The following is a 23,725-nucleotide window of genomic DNA, read 5'->3' as shown; positions in this document are numbered from 1 at the left end:
TAAAATAATCAATGCAGACGTATTCAAAGCCTTTAATTTCCCTTGTGTCTGTATGTCCGTGTTTGTGCACATGTGTGTGTGAGCGCTGGTATACCAAAGTGAATGTGTGTATATGTCAGCCTTCATGGCTAGCTGATTATCCTCAATCCATTAGGATTTATCTTGTCATTTATAATGCAAAGCAGGGCTGCGCTGGTCAGGGCTTCGGCTGGGAAATGTCCGGCAGGTTAAGAACACGGGGCGCTCCATTACTTTTCCCTGACCGTGTGTATTAATTGCTTTTAAAATCAACTTAATGCAGGAACGAGATGTGAGGGCGCCATCAATAAATGCCCCTCTCTGCCTCCTATGGTCCATCCCCCTTTCAGCCTAAACTTTAATGGGACTTTAATTGAAGTCCATGCTCTGCACTTACTGCGTCAACGCGATTGTTCGTGTCTTTGCGTGCCTATGAGGTCTCCTTTTAATGCGAGTGGAAGTTGGAAGGTTACTCCATTGAGACGGTGGATTTTTTGACCGGGTATGTTAGCTTTGTCATTCAGCCCTTGTCAGAAAGCCCAGGGACAATATTCCCATCGAGTCTATACCAAATACCGTAGTATTGAGCATGTGGTGATTTTTACCCATTATGTCACCATATGCCCATACATTAATTTCAGAGAAGAAGGGTGGAAATTATGCTGCAATAAAATATGCTGACATGCTGTTCACTTAGTGGAAGTACAGTATTGGAATTATACAGTTTATCAAATGTTACAGACAGGGATTTTTTTCTCCTACTTTATGCTTTGGCATGTACGCCTGTCACCTCGTGTGCCAAAGTCCCGATTTCTCATTGGCAAACTCAAATAGTTTAAAGCTTTAAGAATTGGAGGTTGGAAATCTTAATGATTAACGCTTAGCCCCGCTCTCTTCTTATTAATTCTCTGTCTGCACGCATTCATAATTTCTACACTGTCATAATTCCTGAGTTTTGAGGTCACTTTCTTCGTGTTACTTTAGAAAATGAAAGCACTGACACTGAGGTCTCAACAGATGGCGTCAAGTCAAGGGCGCAGTGTGACGCTTCAAATGGCACACTGGCTTACCTCGTTCTATGTGATAGCTGTGTTCTCGTTGATGAGATTAAATCTTTCATTTATGCTTTTTTTTTTTCCCTTCATGCCGAAAGCGCTCATCTCTCATCATTTGGAAAGCATATGCCAGTTGTTGTAATGGCTAAGGTCCCTCATCACATTCAATTATTTACCTTTCATATTGTGCTCATTTCCTCTGAGAGTTTGTTTGCAGGGCAGCACGGTCGGGGGTCTTCCAGTTTCGGAGTTGGGAGCGTGTCCAGGTCCTTTTTAATTAGGACCTATTTTTTTTTTTATTCACTTGATTAATCAGTGAAATCGGGGGATGGTAGCGGGAGGCGGCACACAGATTTGTCAATTGTCCCTTAAAGGAAACTCATGCCTGCGTTTTGCCAATGAGAGTGCAGCTGGAACTTTTTCACCCTGGAGTGGGCTGTCTGACCTCAGACTGAGCCTCAGAGGGACGGGGAAACGTGACAGGCTGGTATGTTAACGCACGGGGTGGAATGAGGGTTTGTAGCAAGAACTGAGAAGTAGAATAACATTTGGTCCAAAGGTCTGCCTTGTGTCTGGATATTTTAGAATTAAAACATATTTTATACATTAAAAATGTCAGTGAAAACGGTTTAAACAGGATGGCCTGTTAAATTCCCCTAAAGTTACCAAAGTTTTCTTTGAAATTTGAACTTTAAGTAAGTATAGACCCTTTGAAAGGCTTTTCTATAGCAGTAAACATCTGGATGTGTACAACACTTTCTTTGCAATTAGGGGAAGTTGTAAATTGTGGTATTTACATGTGTACGACATACACATCTATTTATCTATCCATCTATGGCATCCATTAGGGTGATGGTTGCATTGCAGAATGAATGCATATCTGCTCTAACCATGATCACTGGGTGTCAAATTTGCGTCCCAAGACAAGAAAAAAACCCAGTTTCCTTCCTCCTTAAAGTCTGAGTAAAGCATAAATAGATAATAGCCTTTTTAGTTTGTCGCATCACGATCAAATGTGTTATGATTAAAACAGTCGTCCAAGAAAAAAAAAATAAAAATACAAAAAAAAAAAATCCTGAACAGCAGAATCACATCAAAGGGTCAAACATAGCTCGATTTAACCGAAGCGAACTGTTTGGACCGACTTTGGTCTCCTTCCAACTGTAGACTAAGTTGCTGCTGTTGTTGAAATGTGCAGGTTTGTCCTGCGGAGGACTTGTGCATCATCACCACATCTCAGGGCACTTCAAATATTCAAGCCTGTTAGAGTCCAATTTATTGTAATACAGTCATAACCCAATCAAATCCAATTCATTAAATTCCAAATGAGGCAAATTCACACATATAGAGCCAATTAATAAAAAACTGTTGCCTACCTAAGGAAAGCAACAAATTCACCTGGATCTTAACCCTCCATCCTGAGCGTGCACGAAGCGACTGTTGGTAGAAAAGACTCAAGACCCTTTAGTATGTGTGCCATGCTGCGTCACAGATGCACGATTTGTCGACCTGCCTTAAAAAAAAAACCTGATTCAAGCCACTACGGTTAAACACGTCGTGTAACGTTCGACACTTAAAAATCAAGCATCAATGCAAGTATCTGAATTTTGTGGCTTATTGAGGGAAAACACTTGAGAACGATCGTCTTCACACATGAAGCTGAGTCTCATAACGGTGAGTCCTGCACAGCTTGTGAAAATGGATGTATGATATTTACCGAGGGTCTGGAGGAACCTCTGAGGTTTGATTAAATAACCTTGTTGGTATCATCAGGTCTCCATTAGCTAACAGGTGTCGAACAGGTTTTATAGCTAGTGGGGGGTTGAAAAAGTCCACCAGTGGCGGTTTATTGACAGATGCTATCAAGTTGTGCCATTAGAACTGAAGGATTTTTGGTAGTTTGAACCTACATAATGGATTAAAGGCTATTTCAGCTTTCTTTTTATTGTGCCTTTTGTTTATCTTCCAACAGACAACAGGATGGAAGTGCACTAAAGGACCTGCTTGCTTTGATTTTTTTTTTTTTAAGAAAAGAAAAGAAAAGAAAACGCAGAAACGCGTTTCAAACGTTTGTTGGCTTTCGGGAACATTTCCCAGATTCTATCCAACTTTCCGGCTGCAACACAGCGAGTGCTTTTCTCTCCGTGTGCTCCTGCTAGCGTTCTGTTACAGTGTACTTTTCACACTTTGCTGCTGACAGGAACGGGTGAAACTTTTCCATAAAAGATCACGTTTCATCATTTAGCCGTGACTTGTGGCACTGTGTTACCCGTGCATTGACTTTTGAAGCAAATTAGATCTACATTGTGGGCTGAAATGGTTGAAAACGAGGGTGAAGATTTGAATAAGCTCCACGTGGATATCCTACACACAACCACTTAGAGAATGCATGCATCTTTTGGTCAAGTTATCGTATATTTTCTTTCCCTTGAAGGTAAAGGCGGTAGTGGGTGACATGTGCAAGACTTAAGACATCATGTTGTATGTGTGTGTGAGTACGAATGTGTGTTGTGAAACATTGCACGAGGTTCATCTCTCCTCTCAGGAAATGAATTAGTCATTCCCCGTCTCATCTGGGATGTGAGGGAGCCACATCGCCCCTATGTGGATGGCAATATTAATTTAACATGACACCGCATTGATGGTCAATTTCAGTTTCAGGGAGGCTGTTTAAGTGGAGTGGTGGAGTATTAATGTGATAAGATGTGAGAACGGAGGGACGTTACATCTCTCTCCTCTCTGCCATGTTTCATACTCAGCCAGCCATCTGGACAAATCGGCTCCCCGCACGCCTCTCCCTCTTCTCAACTTTAACTCGGATGTGTGCGAGAGTGTGTGAGTGAGAAGGGGAGACGGTGATTGTCTCTCCTTCTGTTTTTCCATGGGTGATTATGTTTTGGGAGTATAATGTGTCTGCGTGCACATGCGTAGCTGTGAGGTGGGGTTCTGAGCTTGCATGTAGGTGTGATGGTGGGTGTGGTGTGACTGCGTTCGTCTGTCTTTTTGTTTTCATTGGGTGTTGATGATTTTCTTGTGTGATTTCTCAGCATTTAGGTGTGAAAAGTGTAGTTACTTTGAGGGATAAAATGCGTTTTTTTTTTGTATTTTTTTTTTGCCTTCTTTGCTCTTTCATTTATGCCTTTGTGACTGTATACAGTGATGTGTGTGTGTTAGTATACTGGAGGGACGTATGAAATGAAGAGGCTGGCTTTGCTGTTGCCCATGTGTGGACCCCCCCCCGCCCCCCCTTTACCCTCCATCCCTTGTGTTTATGGGCCTTGTTAGCACAGGCTTGCCTTTCAATCTTCGTTACTGGCGTAAAATTCGATGTGTCGTACTTCCAGCTTACAGCAAGTGAACCGTGTATGAACGAATTAGTAATCTACACAAAGTGCTTAATCAAATCAGCGGCTGCCCCTGGAATAAATATTGTAGAACGTCTTGGGGTATTCACTGGGAGAGGGTGAGGGTCTACTCAGAGATGCATACGCGGATATCATACCAGGCCGCCACTTAGACCAGTGTCGCACTGTGTCATGCTGGCTGAAATTTGGCTCTGCCTGCTGACAAAACATTCATTTTACTTTAGAAAATGGATAAATGTAACCCGGTAGAAGAAAAGTAGGCCTTTTTAGGCTCTTTTTGTTTGTTTTTGTGTGTGCAACCCCAATTCCGGAAAAGTAAATCGATGTTTTATTCACGGTCGAAGATGGAAAACATATTAAATGTTGAAAGTGAGAAATAGCGACTATTTCATGAAAATTACTGTCTCATCTTGAATTCTCTGGCAGCAACGCTCAAGAAAATTGGGACAGGGCAATGCTTGCCCCTCTTCTTTTAACAACTGTCTGTAAATAGTTGGACCTCTGGGACAGTAATGTTGTCTCATTTTTGTCTGATATAGGATTCTGGCTACTCAGCAGTCCCAAGTCTTCTTTGTTGCATTTTTGCTTTTCACGACACGACAAATCTATCCAGTTGGTGAAGGACAAGTCCAGCCCCTGGACTCTTCTACTACAAAGTAATGCTGCTGTAAGAGACGCAGTGTGCTGCTATCATTGAGGCCTTCCTCGTGAAAGACTGCGTCTGGATGGGAGCATTCATTACTCTGAAACCTTTATATACCTTCAGCGTTAATGGCACCTTTACAGATGTACAAGTCCTCAGTTCCATAGGCATTAATACACCCCTATACCATCAGATATACAGACTTTTGAACTGAGCACAGATTACAAGCCAGATAGTCTCTCTCCTCTTTAGTTCAGAGGATGCGGCAGCAATGGTTCCCAAAAATAATTTAAAATTCTGATTAATCTGACCACAGAACAGTTTTCCACTTTGCCTCCCTCCAATTTTAAAATGGACTTTGTTCCGAAGAAGATGGCTGCATTTTTGGATCCTTTCTTTACGTCATAGAGACTCTGCCTCTCTAAGGTGCTCTCTTTTTTTTTTTTTTTTTTTTCAATTCCCTAAATGTTTCAGCTTTCTAATAACGTTATTTCTTTGTTCACAAATGTAATCTGTTCAACACAATCAAAGATTCAAAGAGCTGGATCTCAGTCAAGAAAGGTGTGCTGATCTTTGCTGCATCGAGTTCCTCCTGCCAGGCTCATATTTGCACCACTGCGAATCCTAACTGTTAGTTCAGTGAAGTGATTCAAATACAGCAGAGTGATAGAAGTTTGATTCATTGGACGTAAAAGTAATATTGTACAGGGCTGACTCGCTCTTGTTGTGCACCCCTCCTTTAACTTGAGCTGGTGGCTGTTCATGCATCACACAGATAGCACAGGCATCCGCCCTCACTGCTCTGCTCTTACATGATGGATAGCAAAGTGAGGCTGTGCCACTCTCTCAAATGCTACCCCGCCCTCTGGACTTATTAATGACAATAATTAGGAGGAAACCTCCCTGTGAAGCCCGCCAGAGTGATTAGTGCTTTAATGATGGAATGGGAGGTAGTGAGCGCGCGCAGAATTGATTTACGTATTCGCCCTGACCTTTGGAATCCAATTTACGCATCCACAGGCAAAGGAAGAGTAGGTAAGAGATGAAGGAGAGTGACAAGGATAGATGGAGTGAAAGAAGAGCTGCTTCGCACTTGAAGTGTGACTCTAGTTTTTATGGGGACTGAAGTAGGGGGCATCTGTTTCTGGGTTTCTGAGGTCTTAGCACAAGACTCATAAGAATCTTTTACTGCCCGGTATTGGAATTGCATGTAAGATAAAATGAGTTGTGCAGATGCGTTTCCTCTTTAAATTGCCACGTCTTCCTTTCGCACAAGTCATTGTTGCATTTGTTTTGTCTTCTGCAGGATCTAAGCCCTTCATGTGTAAGATCTGCAACTTTGCCACGGCTCAGCTGGGAGATGCCAGGAACCACGTGAAGAGACACCTCGGCATGCGGGAGTACAAATGCGACATCTGTGGGTGAGTTACAGACGCCCAAGTCTCTCTTAAAGCACTCTATTTCAAAGCTAATGTTTTTTATTTTTATTGGGACCTCACTCCTCAGAGGGGAACAAAATTGATTGATCAGTGAGTCGAACAAATACTTTCCCTTTGGAGACCAAAGTAAAGTCTGGTACTTTCTATCCTTTACTAAAAGGCAGCTCGGAATCAATGAGGTAAGTTCTGGAAAAACAGGTTTTAAGTGTCGTACGTTTTTGGGGAAAAATATGTAGTAAACGTCTGGGAGGAACTGTTTTTCAGAGCAGCTGCTACCATTTTGGTTGAGACCTGAAACTGAGAAGGAAATCTTGCAGTGATGGCCAGTGTTTGCTGTGCTCCTCCCATCAAGAGTGATCAGCTAATTATCTGTTGTAAGGCTCACTTTAAATTGCATTAGTCTCAGGCTAATTCAAAATTCAAGCCAGTTTAACCCTGCCCGTCCACATAAAGAGAAGGAGGATAGCTTTGCCATTTCCAACTATAAAGGGCAAAAAATTGTATGTAAAAAAATCTGTAGGATTTACAATGTTGTGCAAAAGTCTGGAGACACCTGTCACTCTAACACTGCTTTATACAGTATATCACCTAAAAAAATTTGAAACGTGGTAAAACAGAAATGGACATTCAACATATGAGGCAAAAGCAGAGTTTGAACAATTTTAATGAGCTTGAAAGTCAATATTTGGTATGATCACCTTTATTCTTCAACACAGCCTGAACCCTCTTAGACAAGCTTTTTTAAGCAGTCTTCAGGAATAGTTCTTCATCTTCAATAATGTTGAGGTCCAGGATCTGGGGAGGATTCATTCCTCCATAAGACCTGTTGCCACTGATTTTCAGTCCGCTTCCTGTGCCATTTGGCATCCCTCAGCCTTTTCTCCTGCTTTCCCTTCCTTAAAAATGACTTCTTGACAGCCGCCCTTCACAGAGATAATTTCTGATGAACCGTAAATGGATCAGCTGTAGGGCCACCTGGGTTTTCAGATACTGTTCATCTGCTGTAGATGTTCAAACGTGTCACTCCTTCTGTCCTCCACTTGTCCAGTTTCCTCAAATTCCTTAAGGACACATGGTACACCATGCTGAGATATGCCTAGCTTTCAAGTTAATTGCTCTCGAGGAGTCAGCTGGTTGTTGCAAAGTATCATTTTATTGCTATGGAACTGTGTTATCCTTGGCATTTAAGAAGAAGTAGTCTGTCTTTGCCACAGGCAACACTGGTTCATCCCTTGAATAAAGTGTCTTTTTTATGCTTAAATGATTCATATATCCATGTTAAGTAGCTTAACAACCAAGAATAAAACATTCGTCTGAAAATGGTACAAGGACTAGACTGAAAATGAGTTAAAAAAAAAAAGAAAAAGAGGCAGCCGATATCCAAAGAGAAACTTTGAAAGATCTTTCATAAAGCCTGGAGAACTGTTGTTCAAGACCACTTTAAAAGACCACAAGAAAGTCAGGCTGCTTGGAAGCAAAATGCAAGGAAATGCGGGGTGGCTCAAGAGCTTTTGTACAGTATATATGCTAAAGTTTATTTCTGGCTGGTCTCCCTTGAAAGTACAAATGCATTACTCCTCGTCAGCTGTTCTCAAGACATATGGTGAAGGAGTTTATTTAGCCTTTCTCATCTTTTCAGCTGTGCAAATAGCCCTAATTGGTAATTGGAAGTTTATGTAGCTAACCGTGAGGCTATAAATACCCAGTAGTGCAAGAATACAGTTCTGGCACTACCTTGTACCCCCTACATGTTGACCATATGTTGTGCTCAGCTCTTTTCGTTCCCGTGATAGACCACCTCACTGCCACGCCGTGTTCAAACAAACGTGTTAAGCTGTTTAACATACAGAAATGGGAATTGTGGGACTTTCGGCTTCTTTTTCTTTTTTTTTTTTCCGCCTCTGCAGGTGCAGATTTCCTCATTCCCTAAGACAAAGACACATTTAGAGTTATTAGATCCCCCATCTGCGTAGTTCTGTGGGAAGTGTTCCTTTAGCTCAGTCGCAGGCCGATCCTGTTCTTCTAAAGCCGTTTTTGGTTTGCTGCCGCTGATGTTCTCAAACATATTACGCAAGGAGCAAACAGGCTTTGCTTCTCCTTTTAATGAGAGGAAAAGTTCATGTTTCACAACCTCCCCGAGCCGAAACCCCCAAGTGCTGCAAATATGTTGGGCTTTGACCGAGCGTGTAGCTTTACACTCACCCCCCCACCCCCTTCCGCCCAAACACTCACACACATGCGGTTGGAGCAGTTTTCCAATATGCTTTTAAATGGGACTACTAAATACAGCCGCTGGTTTCACAAATCATGCGGGTGTAGCGGCTGCGTGCTGCCAGTGCCAGCCACCGCTGACAAATCGGCCCTGTGTGCGCTTTCAGGACTGAGTGATCACCAGGCCATCCCTCCTCTTGACTAAAGAGCAGCAAACACAAAGAAACCCCCAGAAAGACCCTCATTAAGGACAGAGCCATACATACACATAAGCTGCTCCCTTTTTCCCAAACTTTTCACATTTTATATGTCCTTTATCTGAATCTAAAGCATGTTACTAATGGATGGCCACGCTTCAGGTATAATGTGTAATGTTATTACCCGTTTGGTTTTGGGGTGACCTAGAAAAGTGAGATTATAGTGCAATTACGCTCTGCATTCTCTTGTTGATGCTAATGACTTGGCTGCGTTTCACTTCAGCAAGATAATGTTTTGGGGGATTTTTATGCGCAATCACACTTTATCACGTCAATTAAAACAGCACTATGTTTTGGGTTCTGTTTTTATGGTTTTTTTGCTATACGACATCTTGGTCGAACATGGAGGCCATTGTTTGTTTGTGTGAACCCCCCCCCCCACCAAAAAGAAAGAAAAAAAAACCCTAAACTGAAAATAGAATAAAACAAACAAAAAGAGATCTCTCCTGGCTGCCATCGATTGCCGTGTCTTCTTTGTTAAACGTTCAGACTGGGAGATAACCTCACCTCTGACTCTGTGAGTGAATGGGTGTGCTGCACCTCGGCTGTCCGCCTCACTTTGGCTTCAGCTCACCGCCGCTGCTCTCCTTTTCAGGAGCTGGGGGGGCGGTTGTTGATAGTTAAAGATCATATTGTTTTGGCATTTAATTAACAAATGCAAATGCAAGGCCGGGACAGATTGGAACCCTTGACCGTGCTGCCAATCAGACCTGAATGTGTTGGTCAGTATCTCCCTCACTTCTCCCACTACTTTATAGGCCATCTGCCTCCGTCTCACCTCTTTTTCTTTTCCCTCTTCCACATCTGTTTGTCTGCAGTCCCGCTTATCTATCTGCTCATCTTTTCCCTTATTTTAGAACAGACTTATTTGTCTTAATTTGCCTATGAAGAACTCTTGAAGTGTAAAAACGGCGGAAAAACACAAATTGGCTGTTAGCATGCAATATAAGATTTCTCATATTTAATTGGTTAGAAAAAAAATAGATGGCAGATTCTTGTATTTCCTCCTGGTGTGTTTTGTCCACAGTGGGGCTTGGCTACTTAATGAGCCTCCTCTTCCTCTCCTCCATCATCTAGCAGAAAGGCCGTGGATTCAGCATTTCCAGCCTCCCGCTCGCTTGTCCTCCCCAAAGATGCAATGGACATCCAGTGCTGTTGTAGGTGTTAAATTATGGATAAACAGTCTAAATGCTTTGAGGCATTGGTTTAATATCTCGGCTTTGGCCGTGGAAGTATTAACTCTATCGCGGACGCGGATTGTTCTCCTGCGAACTGCCGTTTATGATTATGGGTCACGAGCTGCCCCTTTCCAAGTGTCGCTTGAGAAATTTAAACGAAGCTTTTCAACAAAGTTTGCAAAACCCTAAAGTTTTTTTTTTTTTCTTCTTTCCTTTTACAGAAGGCTGCATTGTGTTTTCCGCTCCCTTCCTTTTAGCTTTCTTGACTTGGTGTTAGAAAGAGTATATATAGTCGTGGGTTCATGTTGGGTGTTTTGTGTGCGATTTGACTGTTAACAGGATGGGGCTGGCTCACGTCAGGGTTTTTATGTCCCCCCCCTGTCTTGTGAGATTGTCTGGCCCGTTCCCAGAATAGCCCATCAGTTCCGCCCTGCGTGGCTCATCCGCTGTAATGTGCCTTAATGCCCGGGCCTGTATGAGTAGCGTGAGGCCTGGCAGTGACAGTGGAGGAGCATCTTAGCTCGCTGCTTATCCAGAGAAAGCCGTCACTTAACTCAGCCCCTCCATTGTCTATCCACACCCCTCTCCTTCTCCCCTGACGTGATTCTCTATAATCCTCAAACAGATTCTGGTTAGAACTCCCTGAGAACTATTTTTATGTTTTTTTTTTTTTTTTTTTTCCTTCCTCCTTCCCCATTTAAACATTAATAGTTGTTGCAGATGAAGAGAGGGATCCCTATGAGGATGATTATAATGTCACTCCACTGATCTCCCGCCGCCCCGAAATAATTGTACATCATCGCTTCATAACGTGTCAGAGGGACACGTTGGTGGCGTGCAATTAAAACCGCAGAATATAATACACCAAATTACTGCCTGTCAAGCCTATGAACAACACACTCGGTGTTTGAGTTACACTTAATCATCATGTACATTAGCGATTTTGCTAAGATCCCTTCACCCCACCCCCTCCGCTCAAACAGCGGAGCTGGGAAACAAACTGCTCCTCGCAGGCTGCTGAGGCATCGCGTCGTTGTGATACCGCAGCTCAGGAATAGCTGTGCGTTTGTGTTACAGTTGGCCTTTTTCAAAACTCTGTGTGCCCTAAATGATTTTGACATGCTCTACCAAAAGCATACACTGAGTGTTGGCGAGATGCTTCAGCAGGAACTCTGAATCCTAAACACAAAACAGAAAGCCTTTTGTTTGTCTCCTTCGTTGGTATTTTTATCGGGCCTTCAAATTCTTTTGCGAGACGATAAGAAATCATAAAGAAGAAAAGCTCTCCTCTTTGAGGGGCCTCCCTGTGTGTGAAAGTATCTCATTATAAATGAGTTGTTCGCATCTGCAGTGGATTTCTACATCGCACTCCCAGCTCAGAGTAGTAATATCCAGCCTTCCCCATCTTTATCTCCACCCGACTTCAAGTTCATGCCACGGTGCATTCGCCATACTTCAGCAGTGAGAACTCTATTTTATTTATTTTTTTAAAACCTTATCCTTCATCTTTCGCTTTGCTATTCACAACAACAGCCATTTTTCCGTTTATTTTGTTAGATCATAATGATTGACCATGTCTCCGTCACGTTTTTTTTTCCCCCCGAAGTTGGAAATTCCAACATTCTCTGCCATGGCTGCAACAAACTTGTTAACTTTGAAAAGTAGCTCCTGTAAGCAACAGTTCTTCACGTTAATCTTTAAAGAACAAACCCAAATGAAAGAAGTGACGGGGTTTATGGGGTTACTACGTGAGATTTGACTGGAATATAAACCTGCCAGCCGGCTGTTGTGTTCTGTGTTGTGGTGTTTTTACAACCTGGATCAGGATGGCGTTTGACTCGCAACTAGATTGATCAAAACCAGCTGTCCGTAGCTCAACTGCTGAGAAGGGGAAAATGCAAGCATTTGAGAGAGGAATTGGCAATCAAGTATTTTTTTTTTTTGTCAATTTGTTGTGAGGCAGTCTGAGCTGGGTTTGCTGTGTGTGTTGGTTCTCAAGCTATTTACTGTACGCTCCGTCTTATGGTAATAATGTGCTTGGAGGGCGAGTACTACAGTCCCAAAAGAGGCAGAAAAGAGGGATGGATCTATTGTGAATAAAGGTGGAAATTCATGGTGGAAAATGGAGCTCATGAGCTGTTTTTCTGTAGTGTTTTAACCAAAGCTTGGACGTTCTATTAAGACCTCAGGAAGTTGTGTAAACTTGTAAAAAGGGCATAATATGTCTCCTTGATGGCATATAATATCTTTCTATGTCGAAAGTGCCTCCAAAAAAGTTAGTGAACTGATTTTGACCTTTGAGTTGTGCCCGCCCATGGATCCCCGCACGTCTTTATGGAAAAGGAAAACAGTCACACGAGTTCTACATACGTTCCTTCCTACTCGCTTGATCTTTCCCTCATAATTCCTGCTCATCTGACACAGCGCCTGGTACTTATTCCCATCAGGAAGATGTATTAATGTTTACTCCCTTGGAGTCTCAATCTGGGAACATGGTCCTTGTCAGCCAGCGTGGACCCCCTTCACCAAAATAAACACATTCTGCTCCAATGCATTTAACTAAATTTAGTGTGCCATTATCGGAAATGAAATAAGTAACGCTAAAGGTCATTTGGAAAATAATGCAGAAAGGCTGGTCTGGAAAGGTTAAGTATGTGACGGAGCTGCTCTGATGATAACGAGGACTGCGTATGGCTCGGAGAGCTCTGCGTTCTGGTTGGACTTGGCTCTCTGCGATCGCTCTTTATGACCGAGACAGCTTTACAGCCCGTTACCCCCCATAACACGATAAAGCGCAGCATAATGGATTGGATGTGTTTAGTAGCCTTGGGCCAATGTTTGTAAAATGAATGTTTTTTGCAATAGAAACGCACTCTGACGCAGGCACACTTGTACACACAGAGCAAGGCTAAAGGGGGGGGGGTTCAGACAGCACGGATGTATCAATACAAACCCACCGTCCAGTGTGCAATATTTTAACTTTTTATCCTTGGTGTGAAAGCTGAACCCATCAGACTTTATTTGATCTTCAGCCATGTGAAGACATGACAACAAACATATGGCTTCATTAGCCGGGTTTGTGTTGTGAGGACTGACTCCGAGCAGAGAGGAATGTTATTAAATTTGTGTTTCAAATCACACAGCGCGAGTACTTAAGCCTCATGTTGGTGAAAGGATGATTTTGAAGAATTTGAATAGGACCCCACTCACCATCTCTGAGCTCAGGAGACAAAGAGAGATATCGCTGTCAGCACATCAGTCCCATTAGGTTTTAATAACAATCTTATATCCTTTTGTGTGCCCACAACAGCAGCCCCGGGGCTCCATAATCAAAGCATTTCCCCTTAATCAAAGACCAAGCAAAACAAACACTCGACCCAGACATTAAAAGGCGAGATCACCAGTAAAAGCAGGGAGCCAACACAGCACATCAGCTTATGTTGCTGAGTTATACAAACTGTTGAGGACTGCTAAGTTCGGAGGTGTTGTTAGTAGCTTCTTTTCGGATAATGTTCACCTTTTTTGGCCTCACAAACACGAGTCCTCACACCAGGACGAGAAAAGTGCAAACTAACTTTGTGCCACGAAGTCGTGGAATAATTTAAAAAATCTTGCTGAACTCACCATTCTTTAGAGCTAATCATGTCATAGGTATATGGCAGGAAGAAAGAAAATAAAGAGAGGGGAGTTAATGAGTGATTAACAACAGCAATTAAAAGATGAAGAGGAAGGCAGATGAGAAAAAGGGTGTAATTAAAATATCAGTCCTCTCATTGTCAGAAGTGCGAGTGTCATCCATTGTGCTCTTATTAAAAAGCTGGGCGGAGGGGGGGGAAGGAGCAAACGGCGCTTAATTCCTGCAGCCCAAAGTGTCTGGTAATCTGCCCATGGATGGAGCTGGAAAAGGCTGTAACTCATGTTTAAGTGTTGGGGCCGTGTCATTGCAGGTTCACAGTCATGCATTTCTGTGTTGACACCCATCGGGGCAGGGGATATTTGGCAGTCAGGAGTAATTTAACTTAATTAATGGGATGCATATTTGATGGAGGAATAAAATATCCCGGCTCAGCAAAGTGGAAAAGGGGAAAGATTTAGTGGGAGTTAAAGGTGGAGGGGAGAGTAATTTGTGCTTTCAGTTACCGGCTGCTTGAGAGACAGAGAGGGAGAGAGCGAAGGAGAGGAGAGACATCGAGAGAGGGAGAGTGCGTCAAGGCTGATAAAGATGGCAACCGGAGGAAGAGGAGGAAGTGGAGGGGAGGACGAGAGATGGATGGTTGACACAAAGCCGAGCTGATGTGTAGAGGGGAATGGGCTGTCCCTCCATTGAAAGGGCCATCAGACTCACAACGGTTGATTTAATTGATATCCGGACCGAGCTCTTTCTCAGCACAAACAGACACATTACGCTGGTTTACAAACTTGTGGCGGAGCTGCCGGCCGCCAAGGGCCTTTTTAATATTCATGCGAGGGCTTTTGAGAGTGTTCGGCAGCGGTCTCCTCCCTCTGCTGCCGCCACCGCCTGCTTTCCAACTCGTCTTTGCTACCAACACGCACCCACTTTACCTTCGGCTCACACAGAAGACGTCTCCCAGACAAACCCGCGGCCTGACAGAAAAACTGTCACGCTGCTCTTAATCTCCCCTGGCACTTTTTAATTGACTTCCTGTAGGTATAGATTATTTTCATGCCGAGTCTGCCACCGAGATGTTTGATACCGTCCCAGAGACTGGCATCTGGGATGCTGGTAGCTCACCGCAGATGACGCCGCCATCGCGGCCTCTGTCTCTTTCTCTTCCTCTTTTTGCCTCTCCCTCTCCGCTTCCATCTCCCTTATTGTGATGGTCACACTTATTTGGGCAACGAGGGAGAGGTAAAATGCAATCAGTCATTGCCATCATCATAATTGAGCTTATGTACCTGCTGGGAGTGCTGGGGAGATGTTGGCTTGGGTGGAAGGGACGCTCCCTGTGTCTGACTGAAGCTGTTAGTAGCAGGAGGGTAGGTCTCGGCCTTCTGCTTAGAGCTAGATGTCAGCCAGTTTGTGCTGTCCAATTGATATGATGGATATGATGTTGTTTCTTTGATTACATACTGTAGTTATTGTGCAGCCTGTCTGAAGAAAGCCCTTTAGTCTATTGAAACAGCTTGACCAAATCCCAAATAATTATCCATACGGTATAATTATGATTGTTAAGTCACATCAGGTCCATATGTGGAGCTCAGTACCATATATGGTGTCTCAGCGAGCTTTAGCAGCCAGTATTAGGCTTTTTTAAGGGGCCAAAACTCTCTCAGCACACCAGAGAGAATCAAATGGCTCGGAGGGAAAGATCACTCCTAAAGTGTTGTTTTAAGTTGTAAAACATTCCAACAGGACTTTAAATACAGCTTGGAAATGATAATAGATGTACCAATCTCCATTGTCCTGCTGTCTCAGCTTTGCCTGCTTCCACCCTTACTTTGATGAAAGTCTTTGAGAGGCACTGAGTCGTCTGAAGTTTTGAAATATTTTGGCCCAGAAAATGGTGACATTTAAAGTTATGAAACGTTAGCGCAAACTCTCAGCTGTCGGCGGCTCTCGTCCAAAACACTATGTTGGTGATTGGAGCCCTCGTATGGATTGCTACGCCAAATACTGCTCGCACTTTGTGTATCACATGCATTCTGGCCCACACATGCTCATCCCAGGCACACCAGCGGACAGGGCCTCCGCCCACACGCCACCATCTACGTACACACTTAACTTGGCTGCGCTGTTGTAGAAGCCTGTTCATACTACGTTGGCATTTAGGCATTTATTGGTGTCTCTATCTTCATGTTTTTGGCTCCCACACTGGTCAGCGAGAATTCCGCAGTGGGGTTTGTTTTGATTGTCCTTTTTAAACTAATAAGACCATCCAGAGAGAATATATTTTCAAACATAGGAGAGGATTTTGTTCCGTTGCAGATCTACTGAGGGACTGTGCTCCTGCTGTATAATCACTCACATTAAAGTTTATGTGTCTGAGCAGGTTTACTTGTTAAATTTGGCCCTAATGCTCTGGAGCCCATCATCCGGTGGCATCCTTCGGGCTTAATATCACAAGATCCCCATGATTCTCACATTTATGAAGTGATATTGACCATCGCCTATGCGAAACAGATAATAAGCCGTGATGAATGGCTGACATTAGTGATGAAATTACATCAACCTTAACAGGCTATTGTATTAACACACCTTGCCGGTTCCCCTCCTCCCAGCTGGCCGTTTAATTGATTGATGGCTGGCGTGGATGGATGGAGGGTTGTGGGTCCTGAATCGGTGGCTGATTGCTAGTCACCCATAAACAGGAGCAGCCGCAGACGGCCCTCAAGGGCAGTATTCATGCTCCCCAACCTTATGGTGATTCCTTATCCAGTTCTGACAAGAGGAAAAATATTTGACCATAAAAACGCTGGTATCACCGGCCTGACATGTAAAGCCCTCTGTCACTCCCTCTTTTTCTGTGCCTCCCTCCTCCCCCTCGGCTGCATGCGACTCCTTTAGCGGGCTCTGAAATCACCCGTCCTCCTCTGCGTGTGCAGCCACAGTCCCTCAGGTAACCCCTGCGCCTCTCAAGCTTTAAATATGAACAAATTGACGGCAGCGTGAGTGATGCTGACTGTGTCCTTGACAGGGATCCTTTGTGTGCCGTAGCCACATCTCACTGTCTCCGAGCCCTGTGGGACGCGTAAAACACCCTCGCTAAAAAAAATCTGTTGGATGGATGCTGGGCTGAAGAAAGGCACTGGGGTCTTTGCATGTTCGTTCAAGTGTGGAGGGTGGGCCGGATGATGTTTACATTGCTTTGTGCTTAATGAGAGGTCCACTGTGTCCACTTTAATGTGTTTGCATTTCAGATGTGGCGCGACTGAGTTATTAAAACTGCGCGTCGCCTCTCCTTTACGTCTGGCTGCTTGTTTGCCAGCATCTTTGGTGGCCCTGGTGGCGGCAGAGGTTAGTTCAGCCTCTGTGGCTGCCACTTAGAACTTCTTATCAGCACAGTTGCCACCATGTTGTCCTGAGCCTTTCCAACAGGGGCAGATAGGGTAAAATATTTTGTCTAATGACCGTGAAAAGGGTGAGGGGGAGTGCCTTCCAGTCAGGCATCCGCCCAAGTGTCACCCTTGTAGGCAAAATGAGGAGACGTGTAGGCACAAAAGTATGCGACCCCGTTGTTTCCGACACAACGCTACTTTAACCTCAGCTCCACTGAGCCCCTCCAGGCTGATATGTAGGTCTGAACCCCTGCAGCCAGCCGTGAAAACGCTGACACATCGATTACCCCCACAGGAAGCCAAAAAAAAAAGAAGGAAAGTTGAGCGTGATGAGGAGGAACACACCGCGCAAAGAAGAGGCATTTATTCATTTATTCTGTTTATTCAGCAAAACAAACAGGAGGTCAGGATTATGCTGCAACACCGATAACTTGTTGTCTATTACAGTTAAATTTCACATTAGCCAGTTCACTCTCCCCACTTTTATGGTCATTTCAAAGCCTGCCCCCACCAGCAAAAATCTGATTACTTGGACTCTCCAACTTCAAGCAGAGCCAGGAAACCAATTTGTTTCTTTGAGTTCAGTTCAGAGCTGAGAGAAACGGGCGCTTGTGGGACTCATGGTCTTTTTGTTGAACATTAGATGGCGCCATTCAACTTGCTAGAAACCAACAGACACAGGGATCATTTGCAGTTTGTGCCTGCCTGCTGTGTGCTACATGTGGATCTCTTGCACAGATGAATTACAGCTGAGATTCTGTTTGTTCTATTGAAAGATCTATAAGTTTTTTTATTTATTCTAACATTTGTCCTATTTTTTTTTATTTTTTATTGTGGAATCAGATGGCACTAGAATATGTATTGGGTATAACTGCATAGGTTAAAGTTAATGCTTGAAATGATGGAAGTCGGATAACGAAGAGAAAGTTTGTTAAAGACCGAGTCGGCTGGTTTCGAGTTACAACCAACGTCCGCGAGTATTAAAATGTGCGGATACCCCAAAGGTGCAAGCCGGCCCGAGTGTCCACTTCTTGTGAAAGTCGTACTTCGAAAAGTAAAAACATTCTTCAGAGAATGTTTTCTTTGAGATGATAGACTTCCACCGAATGTTAGTGCAGCATTAAATGAGCTAAGCTGGAGGCTGGGCTTGTTTCAGGGCAGACGGGGTGTCCCTGCCGGTGCGTCCCTGCCGGTGCGTCCCTGCCGGTGCTGCTTTAACTAGGACAAGCCTCTCTATAGCTGCGGACCTCAGGGGCCGATCAGCAGGTCCCAGGAGAGGCTCCACGCACCGCCGTCTCACCAGGCCTGTCACGAGGGAGCTGATGCTGGGCTGGCTGCCTTGCTTGCTGGGTGTGGGGCTGCTGTGATGGTGGTGGCGGCGGCGGCGGCGGTGGGTGGGTGGGTGTGGGCTGACATGCCGAGAGGGCAATTACAGCAAGGACAAAGACTACACAGTGATAAGTCCCCACAGCACCCTAATGAAGAGAGCAGGTTAGCCTGTTAAGAGGAGCGGGGAAATGAGCGTGGCCTCAGTGCGTGTTTGTTTGCGAGCGGGTGTGCTTCTGTGTGTGTGTTTAACATAGCCGAGGAGGATACATTTTCTGAGGTCATGTTGCTACCATGCTCGCTAACCTTACTGACTGACGCCTTCCCGTGCTGGTGTTTTCTCCTCTCGGAGCAAAAGCTAACAACAACACGAAACTGGAAACCAGTTCATCTTTAGGGAATTGTATTCCTTTGGCTGTGTGTTGTGTGGCAGAAAGTCCCGATGCAAGCTATTAATGAAATGAAATCTTTAAAATATCACGCCTTCGGTGGGTAATTGTTGCACATTAGAGGAGCTACAATTTGTTTTTTATCGTACCACTTAATGATTTTTTTTCCTTTTTTTTTTTTTTTTTTTTTTTTTTAATAATAATATCCCTGTTAAAAAATCCGTACGTTCCATCCTGCATTTTACACATGAAATAAATGAACGAGTCTGTAGGTTTGCAGTTTGCAGAAAATAAAACAAATAGATTAAAAAGAAAGAAGAAAGAAGGCGATAAAGGAAAATGATTTCAGGAGAAGGATTAACTGCTCTCCTCTTTTGGTCACTTTTGCATATCCATCCTGGATGTGATTATAGCGCCGGTTGTGCTATCAGACAACAGATCCCGAAAGCAACAAACACCCCCTTTTTTTTTTTGGAGAGGCAGAGAGAGAGTTGGAGAGATGGCGTGTGCCTGATACTGCTGTGTTGGCACACCCGTCTGGGATCTGATAAGAGAGCCTCTGGAGCGGCGCTTATTCAAATCAGTGCATGTTCACAGTGAATGGGAGCAGGTAAAGGCAATAAGATACAGCGCGATAACCTTTCTGGAGAGGCACAGAGAATAGTTTTACACTCTGTTTCACAGCTCCGCTACACACCAGGAGAGATTTTCAGCAGTCTAATTGATTCGCTTTTACGGGGAGTTTTTGCAATGAAAACCTTCAAAACAAACAAAAAAATAAAAAAAATAAAAAACAAAACAAAAAAAAAACTCCTTTTATTTATCAGACCTTCAGCAGACGCTGGAGAAGTTTAAACAACGATTTATTTCTTTTTTTTTCTTTTTTTTTGTTTAGTCGATTTGTAAAATGAATCAGCTCTCAACCACCTCCTTGACCGCGGCTTGTAAGTGTGTGTATGTGATCTGGTTTCTGTATTAGTGCGTCTGTGATATATGCAGCTTCTACTTTTTATTAAACCCATATTCAAATGTCACATGACCGGTTTGGCTTTTACCATTCCCCCTCCGTAATCTCTTTTCCGCCATCTCAGTGAAAAGCAGATACGTTCTCTGCAGTGTGGACGCTCCTTACAAGTGGAAATCTGTGTGTGTGTGAGTGTCAGTGTTGATGTCATAAACATAAGCATTGCATTAAATCAATTAGATTTAGTAACTCTGATCCGCGGTGATCACTTTTAGAGCCACTGTGCAGAAATCTGAAGTGAGGCTTAAAGCTTTAATTGCTGAGTGGAGGGTGTTGGGGCAGGGAGTCTCAAGGCTGATTCATACTCGGCGCGACCTCGCTCATACTAGCTGGTCGCAAATGGCGCAAACGGTCACGTGTCCCAAAATTCCGCCACGCCCCCCGTCGCAAGCTAGAAAATCCTCGCGCGGCGCAAGGGCGCGCACACAACTTTTTTTCTGACTTCAGGCGCGCTCAACTGGAAACAGCTGACCAAGAAAAAGAAAAAATGAACACTGCAGAGACCGCGGTGACCGAGACGGTGCGCCTCTACAAACATCTGTACAACACGTCTATGAAGTTACACTGGGACAACGTTTGACAAAGTTCGTCTTGTTGCAAAGGACGAACATTCCACCTTCTCTTCTGTTTTTGCCGCAGCCGCTTAGCTCTGAGATACATATACAGTTCTACACCCAGAGTAAATTCATTCCGCATCAGATGTGCCAGCCTCTGCTGACGTGACACCACAGGTGGCATTGTGTATGCTTTCTTCGTATGCTTTTCAGCTTGTTTCCTCAACAGTGACGTTCGCTGGTCTGGAGAGAACTGCAAATGTGACGCATACTCGGCGCAAACTGCGCTTATGAGCTGAAGGAACTGTGAAGGGGCTGGCGATTTCGATGACGTCATTAATGGTTCTCGAGCCAGAACAGTTGCGCGTTTGCGCCGAGTATGAATCAGCCTTCAGGGGGCGGTGGGGGTTGTAACATATGTTGCGTGCACCCAGTGTACGACTCAGCAGCAATAGTTAAACATTGGGGTGAAATGCAACCTCTAAGGGCCTCCGTGTTAATGTGTTTGGCTTGTTTCAAACTCAGCCTCTGCACATCTTTTAAAACCACAGCGTTGTAAAAAAACTGGCGAGCACGCCCGAGCGTTTGCGATGAAAGAAAACTGGGAGGAAAAAGTAGAGATCGTGACGGTAATATCAGGGTCTGTTTCACCAATGGTTGTTGTACGTCTCCGACGTAATTAAGAAAGTGTATTCTGTTTGATAATTTGCCATTTTGCTCATTTCATGTTTCAAATGTAATATTTAAAGAGGACGATTACTTTTAGTTTGCCGTAGTTATTTTTCAAACTAGATTTCTGGTTTGATTTGACATTCTTGTTCCAATCATTTATTTTATTTCCTTGTTGTTTTTTTAAAAGAAATTCTTTTTATATTTCGCTCTTCTATTTGCCCGTGTGTCCAGAACACCATATTTCCCATTCTTGATACATAAGATGAAACTTTGTGTGTTGCTACTATAGTGATATGAACCTGAATGCTTTTCAGATTGTGCAGAATCCTGACATGTGATATTTTAAGACTAATAATGTACGTTGTGGACTAATGTACAGCTCATTATGGCCGTGGCTCTAATGGGCAGGCTCTGTATTTTCATACTAACTATGCAGCCCTACCAAGTGAACAAGATAATGAAACAACCGTCCCCCTCAACCCCCACTACAACCAAACACCACTAATCTAATATATTAGTCACCCATGCTCTTGTACGTGTGAGCAATTACTCTAAAAAGTTTCCACACCGTGCCGAGGTGACAAAGGGAATATGGGTAAGGAGGACTGCGGACACATTTGATGGCTGCTTGGTGTCGCTGATAGGCCGAACGGTGGTGGGAACCCGCCACTTTTAATCATCCGGAGGGTGACGGCTTTCATAAGAGCACGCGGCGACTCTGACAACTCTAATAAGGAGAGGTGACAGAGAAACTTTGTGCCTTAGCGGCAAAACAGAGGGGGAAGGTCTTGTGTTTTTTTTTCCTTTTTTCCCTTTTTTTTTTGTGTATTTGGTTGAGCATCAGAGACGAATCTCACTATCTGAGACTGGATGTGTGGTGAAAGAATGTCAGCATTAATAAAGGGCTCTGGGGACAAGGTCACACAGGTCCCTGTACGGCGGAGCACCTCGAGTCTGTTTGTGGCTCTGGAGATGGGCAAAACATGCTGAGACGTGTCCCCACGCATAAGGTAGCCGACCGGAGTTTTGTCCGTCAACGTCTCGTCACACGCTCTAATTTATGACTCCTCAGCCTTTTTTTTATTTTATTTTTTTTGTTCAAAGACAATCTTAGCTCTGGAAAAAAAAAAAGGAGCGAAAAGGAATGATGCTTTGCGGATATAATTAAAGATATCGTTCAAAGAACAACTTTTTGCATATTTGAATTATTACTGTCGTTAAAAACCACACAAAATATGGAAATATGATTGCCGGAAGCACATAAATCAATGATCAGCAAGGCCTCAGAGCCCAATAAATATGGGGAGTTAAATACTTTAAAATGCAAATCACATTGGAAATTTGCATATGGGTGAATTTAAAGGAAGTGTGCTTCCTTAAGACCCTCTGAGGTAGAAACGGGTGGAGCTGGAGGGGGTTCGGGGAGGGGTGTGGAGGACACAGACAGACAGCCGGATCAGGTTTTTTTTTTTCTTCTTCTTCTCCTTTTTTTTTTTCTTCTTGTCCTCGTTGTCATTGGTCAAGTTGTTGGATCGCTCTAAATGATAGCAGCTGAAGTGGGCTGACAGACATGACTGCATCTCTTTTGTGGATCCAGAAAGTGCCTTAAGTGATCTGAATAATTAGGAGTTAATTATTCTTCATCCATCTAAATCAGAAAAGGACAGATATGGGGATGGAATTATAATTTTAGCCCGACGCACTGTCTCGTTCTAATGTGGTAAACTAAAGTGACTGTGAATAATACCTACTGACCTTCGAGTAATTACGCCTCACTTGGCAATTTGCTTGCTGTTGCTAATTGAGGGTATTGATTCAGTGATATTCATATTAAAAATACATATGTTTTATGGCTGGGATTCTTTTTTTCTCCTGGTTGTGTTTAATGTATTATTAATCCTTATTATGTTATCTTTTTTTTTTTTTAACAATAATTAGGAGACAGGATGTGCTGCACTGCAGGGTTGGAGTACTTGCTTTGTCCTTATCGGTGTTGCAGGTGTATGTGTGTGTGTGTGTGTTTTTCCCAAACTTTCTCCTGAATCTAAATGAGTTTTCTTGCGATATAAACTGCTGGATTTCTCAGAAGTTTCAGCCAGACTAGATGTAATGCGATCAAAGCTATGTTTTCTTTTTTTTTTTAATTTCAGTGTTTTCATATCAAATGATAAAGATGCAAACGGTGCTAAATGCATTGTAAAAAAAAGGAAAAAAAGGGCACAACCCCCCACCGCCCCCTTGTGTTTTCCCCTCTCAGACATTTAAAGATGCTCTGGCGGCACCGCTGGATCAATGGACATGATGTCTCTTTGTGCATTAACACACAGGTTAGTGTTAGGTTAAAAAAAAAAAACAAAAAACTGCCAAGCAGCTCAATGCCAAAGCAAAAAATAGGGGGAAAAAAAAGGGAGAAATTGAAAAAAAAAAAAAAAAAAAATCAATTTTCCCCGTGCAGTCAGAGGGGCGATCTGTTGGTTCTGAAGGCATCCCTTTACCAATATGTATGCGTCTGTGTGAGCAATGTGAGAGTGGCTCGGTCTGTCACTTCTGACTGTTTGCATGTGCGAATGCCCTTCC

At 43.6% G+C, this 23,725-nt stretch overlaps 1 protein-coding gene across 1 annotated transcript in view; it reads left to right on the top strand.

Moving 5' to 3' along the window:
- Nucleotides 1–23,725, top strand: part of znf407 (zinc finger protein 407) — a 143,926-nt gene that overhangs the window by 6,666 nt on the left and 113,535 nt on the right. The window contains exon 4 of the mRNA XM_075464973.1: nt 6,388–6,502. Within this exon, the coding sequence (XP_075321088.1) occupies nt 6,388–6,502 (115 nt within the window). The remainder of the gene's footprint in view (nt 1–6,387; nt 6,503–23,725) is intronic.

The sequence above is a fragment of the Odontesthes bonariensis genome, chromosome 5 (assembly GCF_027942865.1).
Source record: "Odontesthes bonariensis isolate fOdoBon6 chromosome 5, fOdoBon6.hap1, whole genome shotgun sequence".
In the NCBI taxonomy this organism is placed as follows: domain Eukaryota; kingdom Metazoa; phylum Chordata; class Actinopteri; order Atheriniformes; family Atherinopsidae; genus Odontesthes; species Odontesthes bonariensis.
Note: the sequence above shows the minus strand (reverse complement) of the source record. Positions and strands in the feature narration are given on the sequence as shown.